This window comes from Tamandua tetradactyla, chromosome 2, assembly GCF_023851605.1.
Source record: "Tamandua tetradactyla isolate mTamTet1 chromosome 2, mTamTet1.pri, whole genome shotgun sequence".
Taxonomy (NCBI): Eukaryota; Metazoa; Chordata; class Mammalia; order Pilosa; family Myrmecophagidae; genus Tamandua; species Tamandua tetradactyla.
In genome coordinates, this window is record NC_135328.1 from 219,351,298 (window position 1) to 219,373,830 (window position 22,533).

At 53.7% G+C, this 22,533-nt stretch overlaps 1 protein-coding gene across 5 annotated transcripts in view; it reads right to left on the bottom strand.

Annotated features, from left to right (window-relative positions):
* Positions 1-22,533, bottom strand: part of KCNAB2 (potassium voltage-gated channel subfamily A regulatory beta subunit 2) — an 87,975-nt gene that overhangs the window by 20,861 nt on the left and 44,581 nt on the right. For all 5 annotated transcript variants that reach the window (XM_077151509.1, XM_077151510.1, XM_077151508.1 and 2 more), the window contains 2 exons: positions 3,408-3,451; positions 2,639-2,676 (listed from right to left, as the gene is read on the bottom strand). In XM_077151509.1, coding sequence (XP_077007624.1) covers positions 2,639-2,676; positions 3,408-3,451 — 82 coding nt within the window. The remainder of the gene's footprint in view (positions 1-2,638; positions 2,677-3,407; positions 3,452-22,533) is intronic.

The following is a 22,533-nucleotide window of genomic DNA, read 5'->3' on the forward strand; positions in this document are numbered from 1 at the left end:
AAGTCACCCCAGGGAAAGATGTTGGAACCCAGAGGCCTGGAGAGACCATCCTTTGCCTTCCATGTAAGAAAGAACCTCAGTGGAAAGTTAGCTGCCTTTCCTCTGAAGAACTAACAAAATAAATCCCCTTTTATTAAAAGCCAATCCATCTCTGGTGTGTTGCATTCCGGCAGCTAGCAAACTAGGACAGTCTCCAAAGGGAAGGGCCCTTCTCAGTTTCACCTTGATGTGCTCTATTCCACTTAGCAAAAAGGTCAGATGCAGCCCTCACCCTCAGGACAGAGTCTGTGGCTCCAGACAAGGAGAGCAGGGAACCAGGGGATGGTTGGGCTGTGCTGATGCCGTGCGCACCTGGCTTCACCTTCGAGCCCAGTTCCCTCCTGCCTCCGCGGCCCATGGATAACACGCGGAAAGGTCTTAGCTGCCGCTATCGTTACACGTTTACCGCCTCGCCTGGGTCTGAACAGGTGCCGTGGTGGGGGGTCTCCCACCTGCGGAGCTCTGAGGGTCTCGGAAGGGCAGTGAACGAGGGGTCAGATGCGTGCACTCTCCATGGTGCCCCACAGCTGGGGTTTACCCGCGCCGCCGGCGCCGAGGGTCTGCTGGGAGGACCGGCCAGGTCTTGAGCCCCACTGCGTCTGGTCAGCCTGCACCCCAGCGCCTAGGCCGCGAAGGAGCTCTCTCCCCTCCTTTCCCGGGCCGCTCATCCAACCCCTGGGCAGGCTTGGGGTTTGCCTCTGGTGTGGCACAAATGGGTCTAAGCTTTTGTCTCTATGACAGCCCTGCAGATACCTGCAGACAACTGCTGTGTCCCCACAGAGGGTGGCACAGTTTTTCTGTTAAAGGCCAGAGAGTACATCCCTGGGCTTTGTGGGCAGGTGATCTCTGTCACAACTGCTCAATGTGGCCATTGCAGTGCAAAGCAGTTTCGGACAATGCAGCCAAGTGGGCATGGCGGGTGCCATGAAAATGTCATTTACGAAGAAGGCTGCGGCCACAGTTGGCTCTTGGGACTTCAGGCAACCCCTGCTGATTTCCACAGGAGCAAATGCACTGGTTCTGTGGGGGTCCAGGCCCAGGCCCTGCCTGTGAGAGGTAAAACAGGATTTGGTTTCTGGATTCCTTGGCATACCAAGCTCCTCCTTTGGGACGCAGGCTCAGCAAGAACGTCTGGAGTGCCGTCTTCTCCTTAGCTCCTTCCCTGTTGCCTGCCAGGACCTTGCAGAGCCTGCCTGTGTCATGGACTGTACACACTGACCCTGCGGCTGGAAACGGCCTCCAACGTCATCACACCCACCATGGCCCTGCTGGAGACACCACAGGGGCTGGAGCTGCCAGTGGGTCACTGGTCAATACTTGCTGGGCGCGAGTGACCTGCTGGTGAAAGCTTCACCTAACTGAATGGTGATCGACAGTCCAGCACACTTCTCTGCAGCTGCCCCAGGAGGACACCACAAGCTCGGTAGCAGACGCCACTTGGAAAGGATGCGGCATGCCTCTCCAGAAGTCTTCCATCCACTTCTTCAGCAGCCACACTGAGCGGGAGTGAGGTGGTCAGGCACGCCTCATTGGGAGTGAACCACGTGGGCTCGGGGCTCCCCGTTTTCTACTCTAAGTGCTCGGAGCCAAACTGGTGGCTAAGAGAAAACAGACCCCTTGCCTGCCATCACTTAAAAACACTGGGCTTTACCCCGAGATGATGGCTCCTTAGCAACCCCAAAGCAAGGGGTTCTACATCCAGCTGCTACTGTACCAATAAAAGGGAAGAAAAGCACAAGCTAAATGCATTTAAATCTTGATGGAAGTGAAGCTTTTCCTTTGAAAACTCACTGAGCAATTGCTGCTAACAGGTCTCAAAGCAATTCACTTAACCTCACGTGCAGCCTTCCCAGGAGTAAGGAGGTAAAGGAGAGAACAGCTTCTTGGGCAGCATGCGCAGAGTGCCCCGACTCAGTGCCCATGTTTGAGGTGCGTCTTTCCAAGCCCGTCACTCACTCTCCAGAAGTGCAAAGCTGTCTGAGTTGGGCCTGCCCTCTCCTCCCAAGACCCCGAGACGCTGCCTGCAGCGTGACGATGGCATTTCCTGCGTCCACCTTTCTACCTACTTCGGTCAGGGCCGAGGCCGAGCAAATACTCTCAAACACAGGGCACACGGACGACACTTAGGGGAAATGCATACTCAGGGGCTTTGTCAGATCTAATTTCACCCAGGATCTTAGGCTGGCAGTACAAACTGTAGCCTCTGTTTTTAAAGCGACCTCAACCAGTCTTCATCGCGCTGAAGTGCCCAGTGCATGCAGGTGCAGCTGACATTTGCACTGGCTGTTCTAATATGGAAAACCTGTGCACTCACTGAACTCTCACTGCTAACTGCCAGCTAGGGATTAAGCAGCGAGGAGCCTGGGAGTTTAAGGACTTGCTGTGAGTGCCCAGGTGGCCGTGGGGAGTGGGGGGGCCTATACCATGCAGCTCACCTGCTCCGCTGGCCCACAGGGAGGGGGGCCCTCGTGAACAGGAGGGCAGGGGGCAGGTCCTGGGAGCTCAGGCTCCCCGGTGCATGTGGCAGGCTTTATCACGGGCCCAGGGAGGGGGTCCATGTAGGGCACCTGCCCTCCTCTGTGAGGGGGGCCCATCCTACCTCATCGGTGATCTGGGCTCCAAAGGTCACCCATGTTCCTGGAAGGAGAAATGGGGATTCAATTAGAAACCTCCCAGAGGAGCCAGCTTCTCCCCCGTGGATATCCAGGCTGCAGGGTTGGGAAGGGGGCACAGGTGGCACCACTCAGGCTCTGCGGCACCAGACCCTTGGCCTCGGTGGCCAGCTGGCTTCCAGGGCAAGTCTCTGCTCTTTTCGGTCCCCCAAGCCCAGGTGACTAGCCCCAGGGCAAGCCCACTGCAGGCCACTGCTGGCCTGCGGCTCCTATTTGGAGGGCTCTGCAGAGGTGACAGGGTGGGTCGGCTGTCCACTGCCTTCCGGAAAGCCATGGAAGGCTGACAGCCAAGTTCTTGCCCTGCTGAGACAGGGGAGGGTGTGTCAGGGTGGTGGTGGAGATATCGTGCGCAGACGGAGGTATGGCATATTCTGGGGACACAGTCCACGCCTGGCTGAAGAGGAGAAAGAGTCAAATCTGACTGTCCTCCACGAGCCTCTGTTAGGTCCAGCCCTACTGGAGAGCAAAGGAATGAGCCCCGTGAGCCTGAGGAGGGGCGGTTCTCCGATTTCCTGGTGGAGCAAGGGGCCATGAGCAAAGGGTCCTTTGCTGCCACCTGTACATCCCTGTTCCCCTTCCTCTCACAGCTCCCCTGCGATCTCCACCCAACTCTTGGTTGCCATGGCAACCGGGCCACACTGACTCCTGCTGCCTGGACTTCAGGTACAGCTACCCCAGAGGGGCCCCAGCACTTACCGAGCCCCAGGCAGGAGACCCGCAGGCCAGACTTGCCCAGGTTCCTGTAGAACAAACGCCTGTGAGTGCTCAGCAGCTGTAGCAGGGTCGGCGGCTCCCAGGGCCCACCCACTGCCTCCGTGCTCTGCGGCCCCGAGTGCATGGGGGACCTGCGGGGAGAGGCCTGCTGCCCTCCCCAGGGGTTAAATCCTCCCCCTCCCACTGCACCAGGACACGACCCTGCTGCTGGGGCTTGGCTGTGCCCGAGCGCCATCTCCAAAACAGCACTCTCGGGGAACGGGGGCTGCCTCGTTCCACGGGCGAAAACATGGGTAGTTGGAGCCTCGGGGAACCACCCACGGGGCAACCTCTTGCTAAACGCTTATCCCTCCTTTTACTTGAAGCGTCATGTTTGTGATTTTGTGACTTGGGGGAAAGGGGCAGAGGATGCGCAGCTTCTTTAACCTCAATCCCGGGGCCCGGGAGCCAGGGAAGCCCCAGGCAGGCAGGCGGGCGTCGCATGGGGGAGGCGAGGGCACCATGGAGGGTGCCGGTTTCCTCACGAGCCCGCGGGCCGGGCCTTTGTGGCAGCACTGCCCGGGGAGCGAGGTCCCAGGACTGGGTCCGCGTCTCGGCCTGTGTGGTGGCCGGCACCCTAGTGAGGTGCAGCAGCGGCCAGAACGGCTGCCACCGGCGGCCCAGGGCCCGGCACAGCTCGCTGAGCCCCCCATGTGTGGGCGGGGCCCCTCCCAGTCCCACACCAGGGCGAGGGCCGACAGCAGCCTGGCTCAGAGGGGACAGGGCAGCCACTCCCACCCCGAGCTCAGGACATGCGGGGTGCAAACATCCTGCCGCCGATGCCTCCCAAAGGGCCTGAGTGGCAGGCGGCTTCCTTCTCCCACTTCCTGGGAGGACACCCCGAGACCTGCCCAGGACGTAGAGGGGCGGGGACATGACCCAGGCAGCTGACTTGAGCTGTGCTCTCCTGCACGGCGGCACAGCCCCTGTCCCCTCCGCAGGTCCCAGCTGCCAGCATTCTGGTCAAGGGGGCAACTACACCTGGGGCCAGGCCTGGCACGACTTCCTCTGGGCAGTGAGGAATCACACAGGTGTGGGAGACCCTCAGAGGCTGAACCCAGCCTCCTTCCCCAAGGAACCTTGGTATTTCCCTGGGGCCACCACACTGTTCCCTTCAGTGGCGGTTGTGCCTCTGCTGTGTTGTCCGTCTGTCCCTTTTCTATACAGCTCGACCCCTGGGAAAGGTGGCATGGGGCTCAAGCCCGAGTCTGGCCCACCCCTCTCTGATAAAGAACCCATGCCAATCCTCCACTGCCTCAGTTTCCTTGGCTACAGGTCCCTGGACCCCACTTACAAGGTGGGGGTTGTAGGGGTGAGCAGGATATAATACTTGTAAGCAGTTTGAAAAAATTTAATATCACCCAAATTTAAGATATTAAAAATTGTCTAGTATCTCCTCCTCCTCTCTCTTTTCTCAAAGCTAATTTACTAGTTTAGTGACATCTTCTAAGGCCCAGGTTCCTTCATCTTTCTGCTCTGCCATCTTTAGAGAGAAGACTTGGCTTTTGGGCTGACTGCCTTCATGATCGTGAAATGGCTGCAACAGCTCCAGCCATCACACACAGAGGACAACATCCAGAGGTAGAAAAAGGATTGGTGCTGTCTTATGTCTATTTTTGTTCCAATTAAAAAATTTTTTAAATACAAACATACAATTGCCCTTTTTAATTGCTTCCAAGTATACAACCAGTGGCGTTAATTACCATGGTGCTGCGCTCCCGTCACTACTACCCATTTCCAAGACTTTTCCATCACCCCAAACAGAAATGCTGTACCCAATTTGAAAGAAGCTTAATGTATCATCCAAATTAAAGCTTTCTTTTTAAAAGTTCAAATTTCCAATGAAACCCCCTAGCTGCCAGCCTTGTGGTTCTGACAGGGAGTCTTGGGATTTTTCCCTAAACGAGAATATAATAGCTGGCTCCTCTTTTGGGAAGGGGAGCTGGCTTGGGTAGTGCCAGTGACCAGAGCTCAAATCCTGCCTCAACCTGCCAGGTTCTATGACCCTGGGTGTTGTCGGTGATGGCTGCATGTCTCAGTTTCCCCGCCTGTAGAATGGGCTCTCAAGGGGCTGTTTTGAGGATGAAGCACTGCATGGAAAGCATCCAGAACAGAGCCTGGAGCAGAGGGTCATGGGATTGTGACTGCATGTGTCTCGTCACCAAAAGGGCAGGTGCCCGAGAGAAAGCGGGCACAGCCCATGGGATGGGGGATGGGGGTGGGGCTCCTCTTATCAGGTGGGAGCAGCTGCACGGTCAGGGGGATGGGTGGGCTTTTGCAGCAGACAGGTGGGTGGCCTCTGTTTGAGGCTGCAGAGAAATGACAGCCCTTGCTGCTAGTCTGGGGAAGAACAGAGAGAAGCAGCGTTTGCTTTTGAATTATTGTCTGTTCCTGGTTGGATGGGCATGAAATGACCTGCTTCCCTGAGACGGGCTGGGTAGACTCCCAGGCAAGGGAGGGAGCCCAGAGGATCCGGCTCTCCTGCTGCCCCTCCACCCTCCGCCCACACGAATGATTTCACAAAACTAGGACACCACAGGATGCCACAATTACCCTGCCCAAGTTGTTTTTCTGTTAAAATGACGGAACTCACTCTGCTGTCAGCTGCTAGGCGGCGGGAGAAGGAATGAGAAGGGACAGGGTGTCTCCAGGCTGAAATCTCTGTAAGGACGGCTTTTCGGCGGGGGTGGGGAGCTCTGCAAAGCACAGTCCTGTCTGCACAGGGGTGGGTGACTCGTTGCCACTCCAAACTTGCAAAATGCAAAAATAGTTTCCTATCGATCACCCCCCACCATTAAAACTTGACAACGATAAACAGCTGGTCAAGATCTTTAAACCCAGAATAACACTGGTCTTCATTAATTCGCCTCATCTCGCTCCAGCAGTCTGGAAATATGGCTAATGAGGACTCAATAATGTAGCCTTGTCCGGAGTGAAGCGATGACATCACCACACAAGCGGGCAACGCTGCAGGCCGGATGCCCCAGATGCCTGCAAAGGGCTGCCACGGGAAGGCTGTGGCAAAGCACAGGTTCTTTTTAAAACAGGAGTTCAGTGTCTTTCTCTTTAGCCTTTCAGCAGAGGGTAAAAATCTGACCAGGCAACGGGAAAGCAACCTTGCCTTGGTTAGCTGGTTTCAGGAATAAAGGAGATAGGGAAGGCGTTCGGGGTATTTTTCTGGGACGCTCCGAGCTTGCCTGTCTGCTATGGGGTGAATTAGGTCCCCCCAAAAGCTGTGTTCAAATCTAAACCTCTGGTCTGTGAATGTGGCTTGATCTGTAGAAGAGATCTGTTAGGGTGTGGCCACACACGTGAGGGTGGGCCAGGGTCCCATAGAACCGGGGACCTTATAAAGAAGGGGACATCTGGACACAGGATGGGTACGGGGGAGGCGGCCACGTGGACACGGAGGAGGCAGAGAGGGCAGTGATGCAGCCACGTGCCAAGGCTGGCGCGGCAGTCACTGCAGGAGCTGGAAGGAAGAGGCAGGAAGGGGCCTCCCTTCTGGCTCCAGGGGAGCAGCCCCTGCCCACACCTCCCTCTTGGACTTTGGCCTCCAGAGTGGTGAGGGGCTGAATTTCTGTGCTTTCAAGCCCCCTCCTCATTGGCAGTACTTTGTTAGGGCCATAAGACACAGTCCATGGTAACGAGTCATACTGCACGGTCATTGCCTCCTTCCACGCCTGCTGCCCTAGGCCCCAGGCCCCTCAGGACAGGCCTGGGCTTCGCGACTCTGTCTTGTGAACCCAGCAGGGGTGGCAGGGTCCAAGGCCCTGGGGTTCAGCATGTCGGATGAAATCTTGCTCCTTCCCAGGCCGAGCCCTTCTGAGCCCCTGCAGCCCGAACACGGCTGCTGCGGATCCTGTACTGCAGCCCCTAACCCCAGGCAGGCTCCGGCCGGCTGCGCCTGGAGGCCTCCTGGGCCTGGGGCCCGGCGCCGGGAAGGTCAGGATCAGGTCCGTGTGCAGTCCCCACAGCCCCTCCCTGCAGACCCTGTGGTGCGGGGGGGTGACCCTGCAGGCGGGTGCTATGGGATCGAGGAGGTGCTGGGTCCCAGCCTGGGTCCCGATGCCCATTCTGGTTGCTGTGGAAGGACAGATCCTGTGAGGGCAGGGAACTGCCCCTCCCCAGCACCCCAAGGAGAGCTCACCAGGCCTCCTGCTGTGTAGGCGTGCTCCTCCATCTCACGGACGGGGTCCCACAGCTAGGGAGTGGTGGGCCTGGGGTCTGAGCCCCACTAGCCCAGCAAGCGCCTCCCTTCACTGCCCTGCCTGATGCTCAACCCCCCATGCACACACACACACACACACACACACAACACACACATGGCACACACGTGTGCACACATGTCACCACACAACATATATGTAAACACATGTGCATACACACAGCACACTACTCACAACTGCACACCACACATGCACACACGCGTTAATCTTGAGCACTCGGGGTTCTGGAGATCTACTCTTCGATGAATCTTAGGAGGGAAATCACATTAACAGCCACACTTTCCATTTACATAGTGCTTTATGTTTTAAAAGTGGCCTTGCATCAACTAACCCCTTTGATGATCGAAGGATCGACTTACAAGTTGGAGTGGAAAGCAGGTGTCTAAACCAAACTTAGTATTTGATCCCTACTTAACGAAGATAGAAGTTCCCAGAGAATTCTATCTGGATTGTCTTCACAAAGCCTTTACCCCAGAGGTTCACTAAAGAAGGTCAAAGCTTCTCCAAGCACCCTGGAAAAGAAGGGAGATGAGCCTAGAGGCAGAAGGCATCGGGCTTGGGTGCCATGGCTCTTTTACAAGACACCCAACACGCAGCCTTGGGTTTGGGGAGACTGAAGCCGTCCACTGCCGTGCCCAGGATGGCTTCCTTCATCCTTCTCAACTCCTGCCAACATCAGCCATAAACCCAGACAATTCTTGCAGACCACACCAGCACTGCCTGTGGCCTTCTCTGAGGCTGGTGGCGGCATGACTGAGGTACCTGGAAGCTGAGCTGCACCTGTTTCCCACTTCGGAGAAAGTTTCCCACAACACCTGGGAACCTGAGGCTGAACTTTGAGCTTTTCCAGCATATGCAGATCGGATTTAGAGCCTCCATTCTCGCTAGTCAGAAAGACTTGGGGGACGGAAGAATGAGGTCAGTCCCCCAGCAGGGCACCCCTTGGCCCTGCCCCACGGGACATTCCTACTGACCTGGGACCCTCCCTTTTCCATCACTGGCGCATGTGCTGAGCATTTGAGCGAGGCCTGGGCCAGACCTCAGGGCGGGGTGATGCAGGGCAGGTCCTGCCCCCAGATGCTAGAGCCAGGCCCCCTCCCCACAGCCAAGTCACAAGTCACTGCCTGGCGGGGTGCCCGAGGGGCCGTGCCTGAGGGTCGGTGCTGTTGCCACACAGGAATCCCAGCCTGGGCTCGGGCTCCGGCTGGGCAGGGGAGAGCGCTGCCACCAAGCCAGCGAGCACCAACAACACTCCCTCCTGGCCTTGGCGTGCAAACCACCCAAGTTCTCCGGCCCCACGCCCCCGTACCTGTACCTCATCCCGGGCTCCTTCCCGCCGGCGTCGCCGGGCCCCGGGAGGCTGTGCGCGGACAGCTGTCCCAGGCTGCGAGCCACCACGGCCACGGTGCGGAAGCGGCTGCGGGGCCCCGGGCTGGGGCTGCTGGTGGCCGGGCGGCCCAGCCTCTCCTCGGGGCACCGGCCCTTGAGGCTGGGCTCGGAGCAGGCGAAGGACACCTGCATGACGGAGGCCGTGCTAGGCGCCCGGTGCCAGGCCTCTCCTTCCGAGTCCAGAGGTCATCTGCGCCCCAGAAGCTGCTCCCTGCCCCGGAGAAGACCTGACTGCAGAAGGTGACCTGTCTGCCAGGCGCTCCCGCAGCAGCGAGGCTTTCCAAAGGCCAAGAGAAAGCCGGCGCAGTCTCCCAGGGACGGGCATCGGATTTCCAAAAACGAGCTAGAAAATAACTTGTCGAAGGAAACTCCAGAAGCGCGAGGAGGTGCTGTCGCTGCCCACTCACATCTGCGTGGGCGGGGTGGGGTGGGGGCGCCCTCCTCCGCCCCGGTGCTGGCCTGGCTCTGGCTGCCCGAGTCCCCAGCCCAGGCTCGAGCCGCCCCCGCCAAGCCGTCTCCGAGAGCCTGGCAGGGCTGGGCTGGAAGTTATTTCTGACTGATGAGGAAAAGCTCCTTCCTTGAACAGAAGAAGTGGGGGGCCCCCCCTTGGCGTGACCCCGCTGCAGTTTGCGCCCGGGTGGCCGCTGAGGAGCAGGTGCCCCGGGAGGCCGAGGGGGCTGCGCCCACTGCCCTCTTGGAGCAGCTGTGTCTCCCGAGCGGCCTGATGACGGACTCCGGGCTCTGGACCCCGCGGGCGGTCGGGGCTTCCACTGCGTCGATTAGGGGACCAGTGAGAGGTCCAGGAAGCGTCTGGTGATCCATTATTAATGAGGCAGGATGTGCAAGCCGTCTGCCCTGGCCGGTCAAGCGGGAGGCAGATGCTCAGCCGGGGCAGGATGGGGGCCTGCTGGGCAGTGCAGGGGGGTGGGGGAAAGGGTGGCAGGTGGGAGGCTGGCTGGCTGTGTGGCTGCGCTTGCCCACTGTCGCCTCCTGGTGGCACAGTGCTGGCTCGGGCCAGAGCCCTGGACCAGCGCACCCCGCCCTGCCCTGCCCACGCATGGTTCTCACCCAGGAAGGTGCAGCTTTGTCCAGAGCTCGGCACAGGGAGAAGCTGAATTGTCAGAAATGTCGGGGAGAAAAGCTGACTCTGGCTTGATGGTAACAACACAGATGACCAAGGAAGGAATCCCAGGGGTCAGAGGAACAGAGAGATGGGTCACGGCCCAGCACTCAGCATGGGACTCAGTTCACAGCACACACTGGAGAAGTATTTCCAGAATGAATGAGTGAATGAACAAATGAATGAGGCCCCAACCCTGTGCCCCATCCTCCTCAGCATCATTCCCACACTTGTGGGCTTGGGACCAAAGTAGGAATAAGGCCTTCCTCCTGGGGCAAAGTTCAGCAGTGTGTCCTGACACCCAGAGATGCCCTTGTCACCAGGAGGGGCTGGCTTTGCCCTCGGACCCTGAGCATCCAACTCTTGCCTGTAGGGGCTCCAGCCAACGCCACTTTCGGGACCCTGCCTGCCCTGCCAGGAGGGGCTGGAAAAGAGCACTGGATGGGGAGGCAGGATATCAGGGGTCAGGCTCAGGCCCTGTGCTGACCTGCTGTGTGATCACTGGCAGGTTTCCTGCCCTCTCTGAGCCTCCAAAATGCAAAGCCACCTTGTCCCTCCCAGATCAGCCCTGCCAGGACTTTCCACCTGCCGGGTCTCTCCACTGTGCTCCCACAGGATCCAGAGAAGAACACTCCAGAGATGGCCGTGGCACACGGGCCTGCTCTTAGCACCCTCCCGGCCTTTTTGGCTTAGAGGTTAGGAACTCAGCCTTGTTCCAATCAAGGACTCTCTGCTCCTGAGCTGGAAAGCCTCAGGCAGGGGCTTCCTCTCCTGGCCTCAGCGTCCACGGCATAAAAGGCAGATCACAAAGAAGACAGCCCTTAGAGGGTCACTGTCAGGTCAGACGATGCATGCAGAGCTCCCAGACCATAGCCGTCCATGGTGAGGGGTCCCCAAAGATATGCGTTCTAGTAATTATCCTTCCATGCAAAGGAATGACTTTCTAAAGGTGGAAATCTGGGCAGTGGCAATAGACCCAGGGGTAAGTGTCGTCCTGCACCCCCCAGGACAGGGAAGCAGGAGCTCAGCCCCTGAGGGTGCTACTCGGACCCTGGGGAGGAGGGTCCAGGAGGACAGAGCTGGTGTCTTTGCCAAAGACGCCCAGGCAGGCCCTGGCGCCACCTGCTGATGTAATGGGTACCTCTCGGGACCACCCACGGGCCCAGCCAGCTTGCCCTCCTGTCCCCTGCCCACTGAAGCCACAGAGCCTGGCTGACCTGGCAGACCGGCAGCCTCCCCTATCCTCCCAACCCCAGAGGACAGTGGGTTGGGGGCAGCTTGGGTGCCTGGCTGGGAAGCCTGCAGCCACATGTGCTGGCTGAGTCCCACAGGAAGGGGACCCCAAGGACCGCAGCTCCCTCCTGGGAGTCCCCAGTCCTGCTGGAGAGGCCACAGATGGCAGGATTCAGGGCATGACCTCACTGCCCTCTAGGGCCCCTGCTTGGGGGCTTTTTACATGGTACAGAGAGGTGCAGACCCCAGCACCCCGGGCTTCCCCACAGCTGCAAAGCCAGACCCAGTGGAACTGGCTCAGACTAATACCAACAGGACCTTTACATTCTCCCCTACCCCGCCCCGCCAACCAACCATTTGCCTGTTTGCAAAGGTGATTGTGGCCATCGGGCCAAGGCACTTTGTCCCCTCCTGGGTGTAGGTGCCGCAGCTGCTGCCTTCCTAGGGCTCTTAGGTGCCACCCACTGGCCAGGAGTCAGGGGAGCTTGTTACAGAACTGGTCACCGCAGCCAGTAAAACGCCACCTGCCGCCCTGCGTGGCCCAGCATCCCACACCTGCGGGCGCCCAGGGGACTGAAAACACGTCCACACCAAACACACAGCCACGAGATGCACCAACGTCCACTCTTCATAAGAGCCTGAGGACAGGAACAGCCCAGATGTCCGTCCACGGACAGACGGACCAGTGAGATGTGGTCTCTCCATGCAGCGGAGTGTCACCCAGCCGCAAGAAGGAACGGAGCTCTGAGGGTCGCCACAGCCTGGGTGGGCCAGGCAGACATGGTGCAGAGTGAGAGAAACCCGGCGCAAGAGGCCGCACCCGGTGATTCCATTTGTATGAAAGTCCAGAGAGGCAAATGGCACAGACAGGGCCTGGGGGGCTTGAGGGAAACAGGGGGTGCCTGCTAACGGGTATGGGGCTTCTCTTGGGGTGATGAGAGTGTCCTAAAGTTGATGGTGATGATGACTGCACAATTCTGTGAATAAACTGTACACCATCAAATGGTATTCTTTCAGCTGAATGGGACATGAATTCTATCTCAATAAATCTGCTACTAAAAAATAAAAAGGCCACCTGCCTGGGAAGCCTGAGGGCCTTTGCTGTGTGCCCCTGTCTTTGAACTTGCAGTCACCCTTTGACATCCAGCTTAGATACTGCAGGTGTGAAGCCTGCCCCCAGCACCAGCGACCCCTGCCCCCCCAGGTGTCACCCACCGAGGAGGACCCGATGTGGGGGCTCGTCTTGGTGTTTCTATCATCGTGTCCTGCACCCAGCATGCTCGCTCCAAATGTGAGTTGAGTGTAGCAAGGGAAGACTAAATCACACTCCAGATTATACCAAGAGACACAAGCAGCTGCTGGACGGATGCCCATTCAATGCGGAATGAGGTCCACCAGCTCTACAGTGCTTCTTGCATGGGATTCTGGGCCAGAACCTTCTCCATGGGCATCAAAGCCAGGAAAACTAGGCTTCGCCCAGGCAGCCAGAGTGTTTTTCTCTTTTCTGGAAACATTTGCTAAAACGCCCAGCCCCTGCCGTGTAACCGTGCCTGGCCTGGAGGGGGTGGCATGCATGCTGTTTTTACTGCTGGGTTTATTTTTCTCATCTACCTTTATTTCCCACTTTTCCATATTTGCTATTATTTCTGTATTTTTAAAATTCCATCACAGCAGATTTATTTAAGTAAGTTTCCCACAACCCTTTTTTGGAATTGGGTGAGTTCGGGGGAAATGATTTTAAGAGAGAATTCAGGATGATTTTAATACTATGCATATTCGCTTGCATTACAGTCTCTGAACACGGGTGGCACAAGGATAACTCTACATCCAGTAGTCGTTCTCTCCTGGCAGTGACTCTGTCCCTCAGGGGAAATGCGGCAGAGTCTGGAGGCATCTGACCTGACAGCCACGGCGGGGGTGGGGGGGGTGCTGCTGCCACCTGGCGGGCGGAGGCCAGGGATGCTGCTCGGCTGCCCACAGGGCCGCGGAGACAGAGGAGGTAGGAGGAAAGGGGAAGGAGGGAGGGCTGGCAGCCTCCGTGCAAGCTCGGCCCTGGCCAAAACGGCCCACCGTCACCCAGCAGCTCCATCCATCGCCATATGAGAAAGAACAGGCCGTGGGCCTGGCCACATGCTCCCAGGCCCTGTTCCAAGGCCACCTTTCAGGACATCTGGGGACACCACCACCCACAGGCTCTGTCTGATGCACAAAACCCCCGGGCACCACCCTCTTGCTCACCAGCTTTCTGAGGCTTGCACTCTGGGAGGGAGATTCTGGAAAACTCAGTTATCTACTCAGACGAAAGGGATGCCCAGCCTCCGATCTCCCAATTCTGGGTCTTGGGTGGCAGGTGCAGTGTTGCACACAGCAGGACTTTGTGAAAGGTGGACAAAAGGGATGAACAAAAGCAGGACGAACACAAACACACACACACAGGGCTTCAGAGCCGAGGGGAGGGACTTCCCCGGAGCCACACTGGCACACATCAGAACTGGCCATGCAAGCTCTGCCCGGTGGGATGGTGTGAATGCACAGCACAGCTTCCTACGATCTAAATTCTCAAAGTTGCAAAATTCTCAGAACATCAGCAGCGTGGTTTTATTGCCCACACTCCTATGTAAATGATGACACTCATCCTAAAGTGCCCCTCTCTTCCTTTTTATCTCTATTGGGTTTTGTGGGGGGTTCCTGGAAGGGGAGTCTGACAAAGGGGAGGACCATGTCATGAGGCTGGTGGCCACTTGGGGTTGGGGCTGGGACCGGGGCGGTTGCCTGGTGGCTGGCACCCAGAAGCCCCCGAGGACGCGCTGTGGCAGGTGTGCAGGTGTGTGCAGCCCTCCTCGGTCGCTGTGGACAGCACTTGCCAGCCTCAGGACCTGCCGAGGGTCCTGAGAGCATCCTTCCACTCCGTGTGGACAGAGGGTTTGGCTCCTTTGCTTCCCTGCCCCTGGCATGGCGCCTGGCCGGGCACAAATCTGCTGGAAGAATGAGCTGTGCCCCCCAAGAGTCTGCTGTGGGGGTGTGTGGGGTAGCTTCTAGGAGGACAGTGAGGGCACGACCTCATCCTCCACAAAGACAGGGGGCCATTGCTGCTGTCAGCCTCCCCTGCCAGACCCAGTAATGAGCAAGTGTCAGGGGCCACTCTTTCCCACACCCTGTGTGGATGAAAATGCCCTGGCCAGGGACCCAGTGGTGGGCACTGCCTCCTGCCTGGGGGCCCTATGGGGTGGCAGCTTAAGCATCGATTTGGAAGCCACCCTGCAGGCCTGGTCCCCCCTCCCCATGGATCTGCTGCAAAGGTCACCCTGTTAGCAAGTGCCGGCCCCCCACATCTCACTCCATAGAGCAGAGGGGGGCGCCGAGGCTCTTCTAGGATGCTGCAGACTCAGCACTAGAGCCTCAGGTTCTGGAGGAATTCCTCCTGTTACAGATGAACCGGGGGACCAGCCAGGGCTGGGCCTGGGGCTCCCGAGTTGCCCCTGCAGCACCCGGGCCTGGCCTGCTGCCTCCCTCACCCTCCCTGGCCCCCGGCTCAGCCTCACTGTGACGGCTTCGTCTTTCACTGTCCCTACTGGAAGGGGGCTGAGGCTTGCACCCTTTAAGCTGTGGGGTGACCAGGCCCCCCCTTCTCTCACCTAGCTCCCCAGGCGTTCTGACCTGGGAAGGAGGCAGGAGGAAGTAACGTCACTTGTGGGCACTTCTGGAGGAGATGAGGCCACCTTCCCTGTCCCCTCGGGGCCGGCCCTGTCCTCTTTCTGTCCTGCCCTCTCCCTTGTGGTCCCCTTCATTCTCAGGCTTCCAAAGCTCTGCATGCTGACCACTCCTTGTGTGCCGTCAGCCCGCGTGCCTGCTTGAGATCCAGGCCCCTTTTCCGGCGCCCCCTCCCCGGACACCTAATCTGCTCCTCAGACTCAGCACTGAGGGGGCTCCTTGCACACCAGCCCCGCTGGGTCCCTGCACCTTCCCAGGGGGATGCCAGCCTTCTAGCCTAGGACACAGGCAGAGCATCCTTGTCTCCTCTTTCCCTCATACCCCACGTCCAATCCACAAACGAAATCTGCGACATTCCAACTACAATTGATTCTTGTTGTTTGTGGTAATGATGCTCTAAAAAGTTGTCGCAAACACTGAAATGGCGAACTTGCTTCTTGGGGAAACACAAGGTAAGCTTCCTGTGAGCCCCTCACCACGTGTCCGCCAACTGATCAACCGGACCCTGGCTGCACGTGTGTGTTTAAAGACACTGTCTCTAATGTCTGGGGGCGAAGCATTACACGGAACCCACGGCCAGCAGCGCCGTAACTCACACCTGGACGGAGCTTCTCTAACACGCAGATTTTCTCCATGAGGCACGTCACAGCTTCCTGCGCTTAGGACCAGACAGCGCTTCAGGGCTATGCTCGGGGGCATTTTAAACAGCAAAATCACCAACAAAAAGCACAAATTTAGAGAAACCTAAGACAAAATCCTGTGAAAAAAACACTCGTTTACAACATATGAGCTGACCCAAGAAGCTTACCCGTTCTCAGCTGGGCACGTGTGCTGATTTTTCACCACTCTGCTCACCTACAAATGACCTTGGAAGTGCTGTTGTTGATTTGGCGTTACAAGTACGTTTTAGCAGTGGGCGAATTCGCAAAAACAGAATCTGTGATAACGAGGCTGGACTCGGTAGCCAAATTCGGCCCCTTCTGGCCACCTCCACCACCTCCCCTGCCCGAGTGGCCACTCCCGGTGCCCTGGGTTCCCGCCTGCCTGGCTAGCTCTCCTCACAGCCCACCGTTGGCACAGCAGGTGCAGGCCTGAAGCCCTCCCTCCACTGCGGATCCCCCCCCAGAGGAGGCGATGCTGGAGGGAGGCAGAGCCCTGGACCCCTCAGGTTCCAGTGGAGGACACACCCAGCCCTGGGCTGACCTGAGCAGAGGGTAGAAGGCGCCAGCTTTTCAGCAGCACGCCCTCAGCACCTGGTGACAAGGACAAGGCCTCCAGGGCGGCTCGTCCCATGCACATGGAGAAGCCCAAGTGCCCCACCAGCGATCTGTCCAGGAGCACCGGCTCTGCCTCGGCTGCACTTGGCCTGCACTCGGCCTCCCTGCCTCCCTGCTGAAGCGAGGCCCCCCCCCCCCACGCCCCCATCCCAGGGCCTTTGAGTCTGCTGCCCTCCTCCCAGATCCTGCACGCTCAACCCTCCCCACCCAACGGGGCTTGCGGAGAGCTACTCCCCCAAGCCCCACATGAGAGCCCAGGGCCTGCTCTGCCCCGGCCCGCCCCATCTCCCAGCCACGGCTCTCTGCTCCTGCGTCTGGACTTGAGGAGAGGGTGCTGAGTGGGCTCTCTGGGGCTGCTTTCCATTGCCACGCCAGTAGCAGAAACGAGATACATTTTATGGGGAGGGGTTGGGAAGGCAGATTAAGATCCAGGCACTCAATATCACTCAGGCAATGCTCGGACGGTCTTGGAAAGTTCTAGGTGCAGGGAATACGGCACAGCTGGGCAAAAGCAAGACCACGGAGACGGTGAGGAAGACAGTGCAACAGGATGAAGGACCTGATCTTGGCTTCCGTGGGCTCTCCTTCAACGGGGCCTTCAGCACACTCTCTTAGGGTCGACCTATGACCTGAGTGGTGGGAAGGCACCTCCCAGGTCAACATCTGGGGGTCTCAACCTCCAGGCCGAGGGGAGAGAGAGCTCAAGGCTCCTGAGGATGACATGCTCTTGGCATGTTCCAGAGCCGGGAAGAAGGTCCGGGTGGTGGAGCATCCCAAGCAGGCAGGAGAGGGCCCAAGGTGCACTCGGAGAGGCAGGTAAGCAGCATGCGGGCGCTGTGGGAGTTTGGTTTGTTCCTGGTGCCGTGGGTTGCAGAGGTGAGCCACAGCTGAACCGAAGCCCGATATCCAGGCAGCAGGACGTGGGCCCAGGCGTGCCCGTGGGCTTGGCTGTGGCCCCGTCTCAGGATGTCTCTCCGGACCCTTCCACCTCCACAGCCCGTGGGGATGGAAAGGTGGGGGTCTGGACTACAGTTCTATACCCCACTCCTGCTGCCTCTACAGGGGCCATCTGGATTTAAAAGCTTAAATTCAGTTTTGTTCCTAAACAGCAAGAGTTGAGGACAGCTTAGAGAAAGGGGGTAGGCTCCGCGCCCCACATCCTATTCCTCATCTATCCCACAAGCACAAAACTTTAGACTACCGAAGGAAATCAACTCACCAAGTAAAACTCAAGATATTTTCGTGCCTCAATGACGACAGAAGATCACTAAGCATAACACGATGCAGACAGATGTAGCCCAGCCTAATGACCAAATTAAAATCTGGAGGAGACACAGACTTTGGACGACTAATCAAAGATGTTCATGTAACCTTACTAAATAAAATAAATGGGATGGCTAATGACATAAAGGAGATCAAGAATACAATGGAAGAACATAAAGAAGAATTCAAAAGAATAAATAGAAAAATAGCAGATTCACAGAGATTAAAGATGCTGTAGACCGAACAGAAAACATATAGAACAGCAAATTTGAAGAGGCAGAAGAAAGAATAAGCAAACTAGAGGTCAGGACAACTGATTTTGAACACACAAAAACAGCAAATGGCAAAAAAAAGATGGAAAAATTTGAACTGCATCTCAGGGAAATGATGGACAAAACAAGTCACACAAATATAAGAATCACTGGTGTCCCAGAAGGAGAAGAGAACAGTAAAGGACTAGGAAGATTAGTTGAGGATACAATGGCTGAAAACTTCCTAATCCTTATAAAGGACATAAATATGCAAGTAAAAGAAACCCAACAAACTCCAAGTAGAATAAATCCAAATAGGCCTTCCCCAAGACACATACTAATCAGTGTGCCAAATGTTGAAGAGAAACTGAAAATCCTGAAAGCAGCAAGAGAAAAACAATCTACTATACACAAGGGAAACCACGTAAGACTGAGCTCAGCCTACTCAACTGGCGCTATGGAGGTGAGAAGGTAGTGGTAGGATATATATAAGATCCTGAAAGAGAAAGACTTCCAGCCAAGAATTCTGTTCCCAGCCAAAGTGTCCTTCAGAACCGAGGGAGAGATCAACATTTTCACAAACAAATCCTGAAAGAATTTGTCAACAAGAGATTGGCCCTATAGGAAATACTTAAGGGAATTCTGCCAGTTGAAAATAAAAGATAGGAGAGGGAGGTCTTCAGGAGGGCACAGAATGAAGAGTACCAGTAAGGGTAACTTAAAGGATGAAAAGAGATAGAGGGAGAAGAATATATAGGTCTGACAAATAAAATCCAAAGGATAAGATGGTGGATTCAAGAAACACCTTTTCAGTAATAACTTTGAATGTTAATGGACTAAACTTAACCAACTAAAAGATACAGATTGGCAGAATGGATTAAGAAATATGACCCATCTATATGCTGCTTATAAGAGACTCATCTTAGATGCAAGGATACAAATATATTGAAAGCGGAAGGATGGAAAAAGATGTTCCATGCAAGTTGTAACTAAAAAAAAGCAGGAGTAGCTATACTAACATTGGACAAAATAGACTTTAAATATAAAGATATCATAAGAGACAAAGAAGGACACTATATACTAATAAAAGGGACAATTCACCAAGAAGAAATAATAATCATAAAATTTTATGCTTCCAATGAAGGAGCTCCAAAGTACATGAGACAGACACTGACAAAGCTGAAGGGAGTGATGGATGTTTCACAATAATAGTAGGAGACATCAATATACCACTCTCCTCTACAGAAAGAACAACCAGATAGAGGCTCAACAAGGAAATATAGAAGTTAAACAGCTTGATAAACGACTTAGACCTAACAGACACATATAGGTCATTGCACCCCAAAATACCAGGATATACATTCTCCTCTAGTGCTCATGGAACATTCTCCAGGATAGATCATATGTTGGGGCACAAAATAGGTCTTTATAAATTTAAAACCATTGAAACTATTTAAAGCACTTTTTCTGATCACAATGGAGTGAAATAGGTATCAATAACCACCAATTAATGAGAACTTTCAAAAATATATGGAGATTAAATAACACACTCTTAAACAACCAGTGGGTCAAAGAAGAAATTGCTAGAGAATTCAGTAGCTATCTGGAGATGAACGGAAATGAGAATACAACATGTCAGAACTTATAGGATGTGGCAAAGACTTTGCTGACAGGGAAATTTATCATCCTAAATGCCTATATTAAAAAACAAGAAAGAGGGCAGTGCAATGGTGGTTCAGTGGCAGAATTCTCACCTCCCATGCCAGAGAACTGGGTTCAATTCCCGGAGTCTGCCCATGCAAAATCAAAAAAACAACAAACAAAAGAAAGAGAAAAAATTGAGGACTTAACTGCTCACTTGGTAGAACTTGAGAAAGAACAGCAAACTAACCCCAAAGCAAATAGAAGAAGAGAAATAACAAAGATTAAAGCAGTATTAAATGAATGGGAGAACAAAAGAACAAGAGAAAGTATGGACAAAACCAAAAGTTGGCTCTTTGAAAAAATCAATAAAATCGATGGGCACTAGCAAGGCTGACAAAGAAAAAAAGAGAGGATGTAAATAAACACAATCAGAAATGAGAAGGGGTGCATTACCATAGACCCTGAAGAAATAAAAAGAAATTATAAGACGATACTATGAACAAATACATACCAACAAACTAGACAACTTAGATGAAACGGACAGATTCCTGGAAACACACAAACAAGCTACACTGACTCAGGAAGAAACAGATCTCCACAAACCAGACACAAAGAGATTCAACTGGTCATCAAAAATCTTCCTACACAGAAAAGCCCAGGGCCAGATGGCTTGACAGGGGAATTTTATCAAATATTCCAAAAAGAACTAAAACCGATCCTGCTCAAACTTTTCCAGAAAGTTGAGGAAAAAGGAACACTGACTCATTTTATGAAGCTAACATTTTAATACCCAAACAGTGTAAAGATGCTCTAAAAAAGGAAAACTAATCTCCCTAATGAACACAGATGTAAAAAATTTCAACAAAATACTAGCAAATCGAATCCAACAACACATTAAAAGAACCGTTGCACATTAACAAATCGGAAGGGAAAAATCACACGATCATCTTGATTGATGCTAAGAAAGCATTTGACAAAATTCAACATTCTTGTCTGATAAAAACACTTCAAAAGATAGGAATCAAAGGTAACTTCCTGAATATGATAAAGGGCATATAGAAAAACCAATAGCCAGCATCATACTCAATGGAGAGACACTGAAAGCTTTCTCCCTAAGATCAGGAAAGAGACAAGGATGTCCACTGTCACCACTACTATTCAAAATTGTTCTAGAAGTTCTAGCTAGAGCAATCAGGCAGGACAAAGAAATAAAAGACATTCAAATTAGAAAGGAGGAAATAAAACTTACATTATTTGCAGATGGCATGATACTATACTTGGAAAATCCTGAGAAATCTACAACAAAGTTATCTGAGTTAATAAACAAATTCAGCAAGGTGGCAGGATTAAAGTGCAAAAATCAGTAATGTTTCTATACACAAGCATTGACCTAAGTGAGGATTTCCTTAAGGAAAAAATTGCACTCAAAATAGCAACTAAAAGAATCAAGTACCTAGGAAGGAACTTAACTAGGGACGTAAAGGACTTGTACACAGAAAACTACGTAACATTGCTAAAAGAAATGAAAGAAGATCTAAATAGGTGGAAGGACATTCACTGCTCATGGATAGGAAAATGAAATGTAGTTAAGATGTCAATTCTACCCAAATCGATCTACAGATTCAATGCAGTACCAATCAAAACTCCAACAACCTACTTAGAAGAGTTGGAAAACTAGGTACCAAATTCTTCTGGAAGGGAAAGAGACCCCAAATAGCTAAAAGCATCCTAAAAAAGAATGAAGTGGGAGGATTAACACTTACTGATTTTAAAACTTATTATAAAGCCACAGTGGTCAAAACAGCATGGCTCAAAAGCACATGAAGAGATGTTCATTTTCATTAGCTATAAGGGAAATGCAGATCAAGACTACAAGGAGATACCACTTCATACTTACAAGAACAGCTGCTATTAAACAGGAAACTAAAAATGTTGGAGAGGATGTGGAGAAACTGGGACGCTTATGCACTGCTGGTGGGAATGTATAATGGTACAGCCGCTATGGAAGACAGTTTGGTGGTTCCTTAGGAAACTAAATATTGAATTGCCCTATGACCCAGCAATAGCACTACTTGGTATATACCCAGAAGAGCTGAAAGCAGTGACACAAACAGACATATACACACTGATGTTCATAGCAGCATTATTCACAGTCGCCAAAAGATGGAAACAATCCAAAAGCCCAGCAACAGACGAGTGGATTAACAAAATGTTGTATACATATGATGGACTATTATGCAGCAGTAAGACAAAAGGACGTCCTGAAGCACGTGATAAGATGGATGAGCCTTGAGGACATAATGCTGAGTGAAATAAGCCAGAACAAAAGGATAGATTCTGTATGACTGCACTTTTATGACCATGGTAAAGGTAAAATCAGAAGCTTAAAGCACAGAATATAGGGGACTTATACACAGAGGCTAGAGATGGGTGAATGGTTAGCTAATGAGGCTGAACTCAAATGTAAGGGAATAGATAGAAGTAAAGGTGGTTCACTAGTGTGTCTATAAGTAATATTACCATATTGAAGGTGAACATGATTGAAAGGGGTTGTATGGACCTATGTGTCCCACTGATTAACCCTATAAATATAAATAAGTTCTTGTATGAACTATTTTAAAGGTACGAATCTTGTACAAAGAGCGTCTAAGTTCAGGGTATAGGGGGAAACTGCTATGACACACTATGGGATGTGTTTAACAGGAAAACACCAGCACTACCACAGCAACACCAGGGGTAAAGGATGGGGGAGGGACAAGAGTTAAGGGGAGGTTAAGATTTCCTATTTGGTGAGGGTGTGTTTATTGGTTATCTTTCTCTTGGAAACAATGGAGTTATCTAAAATTGAGAGTGTTGATGGACTGTGGACTTTGGGCCCGCCACATGATGCCTGATGCATGCAGGTGGCTGAAGGATGCACTGACTGAGAAGTAGATTGGCAAATGATGGTGT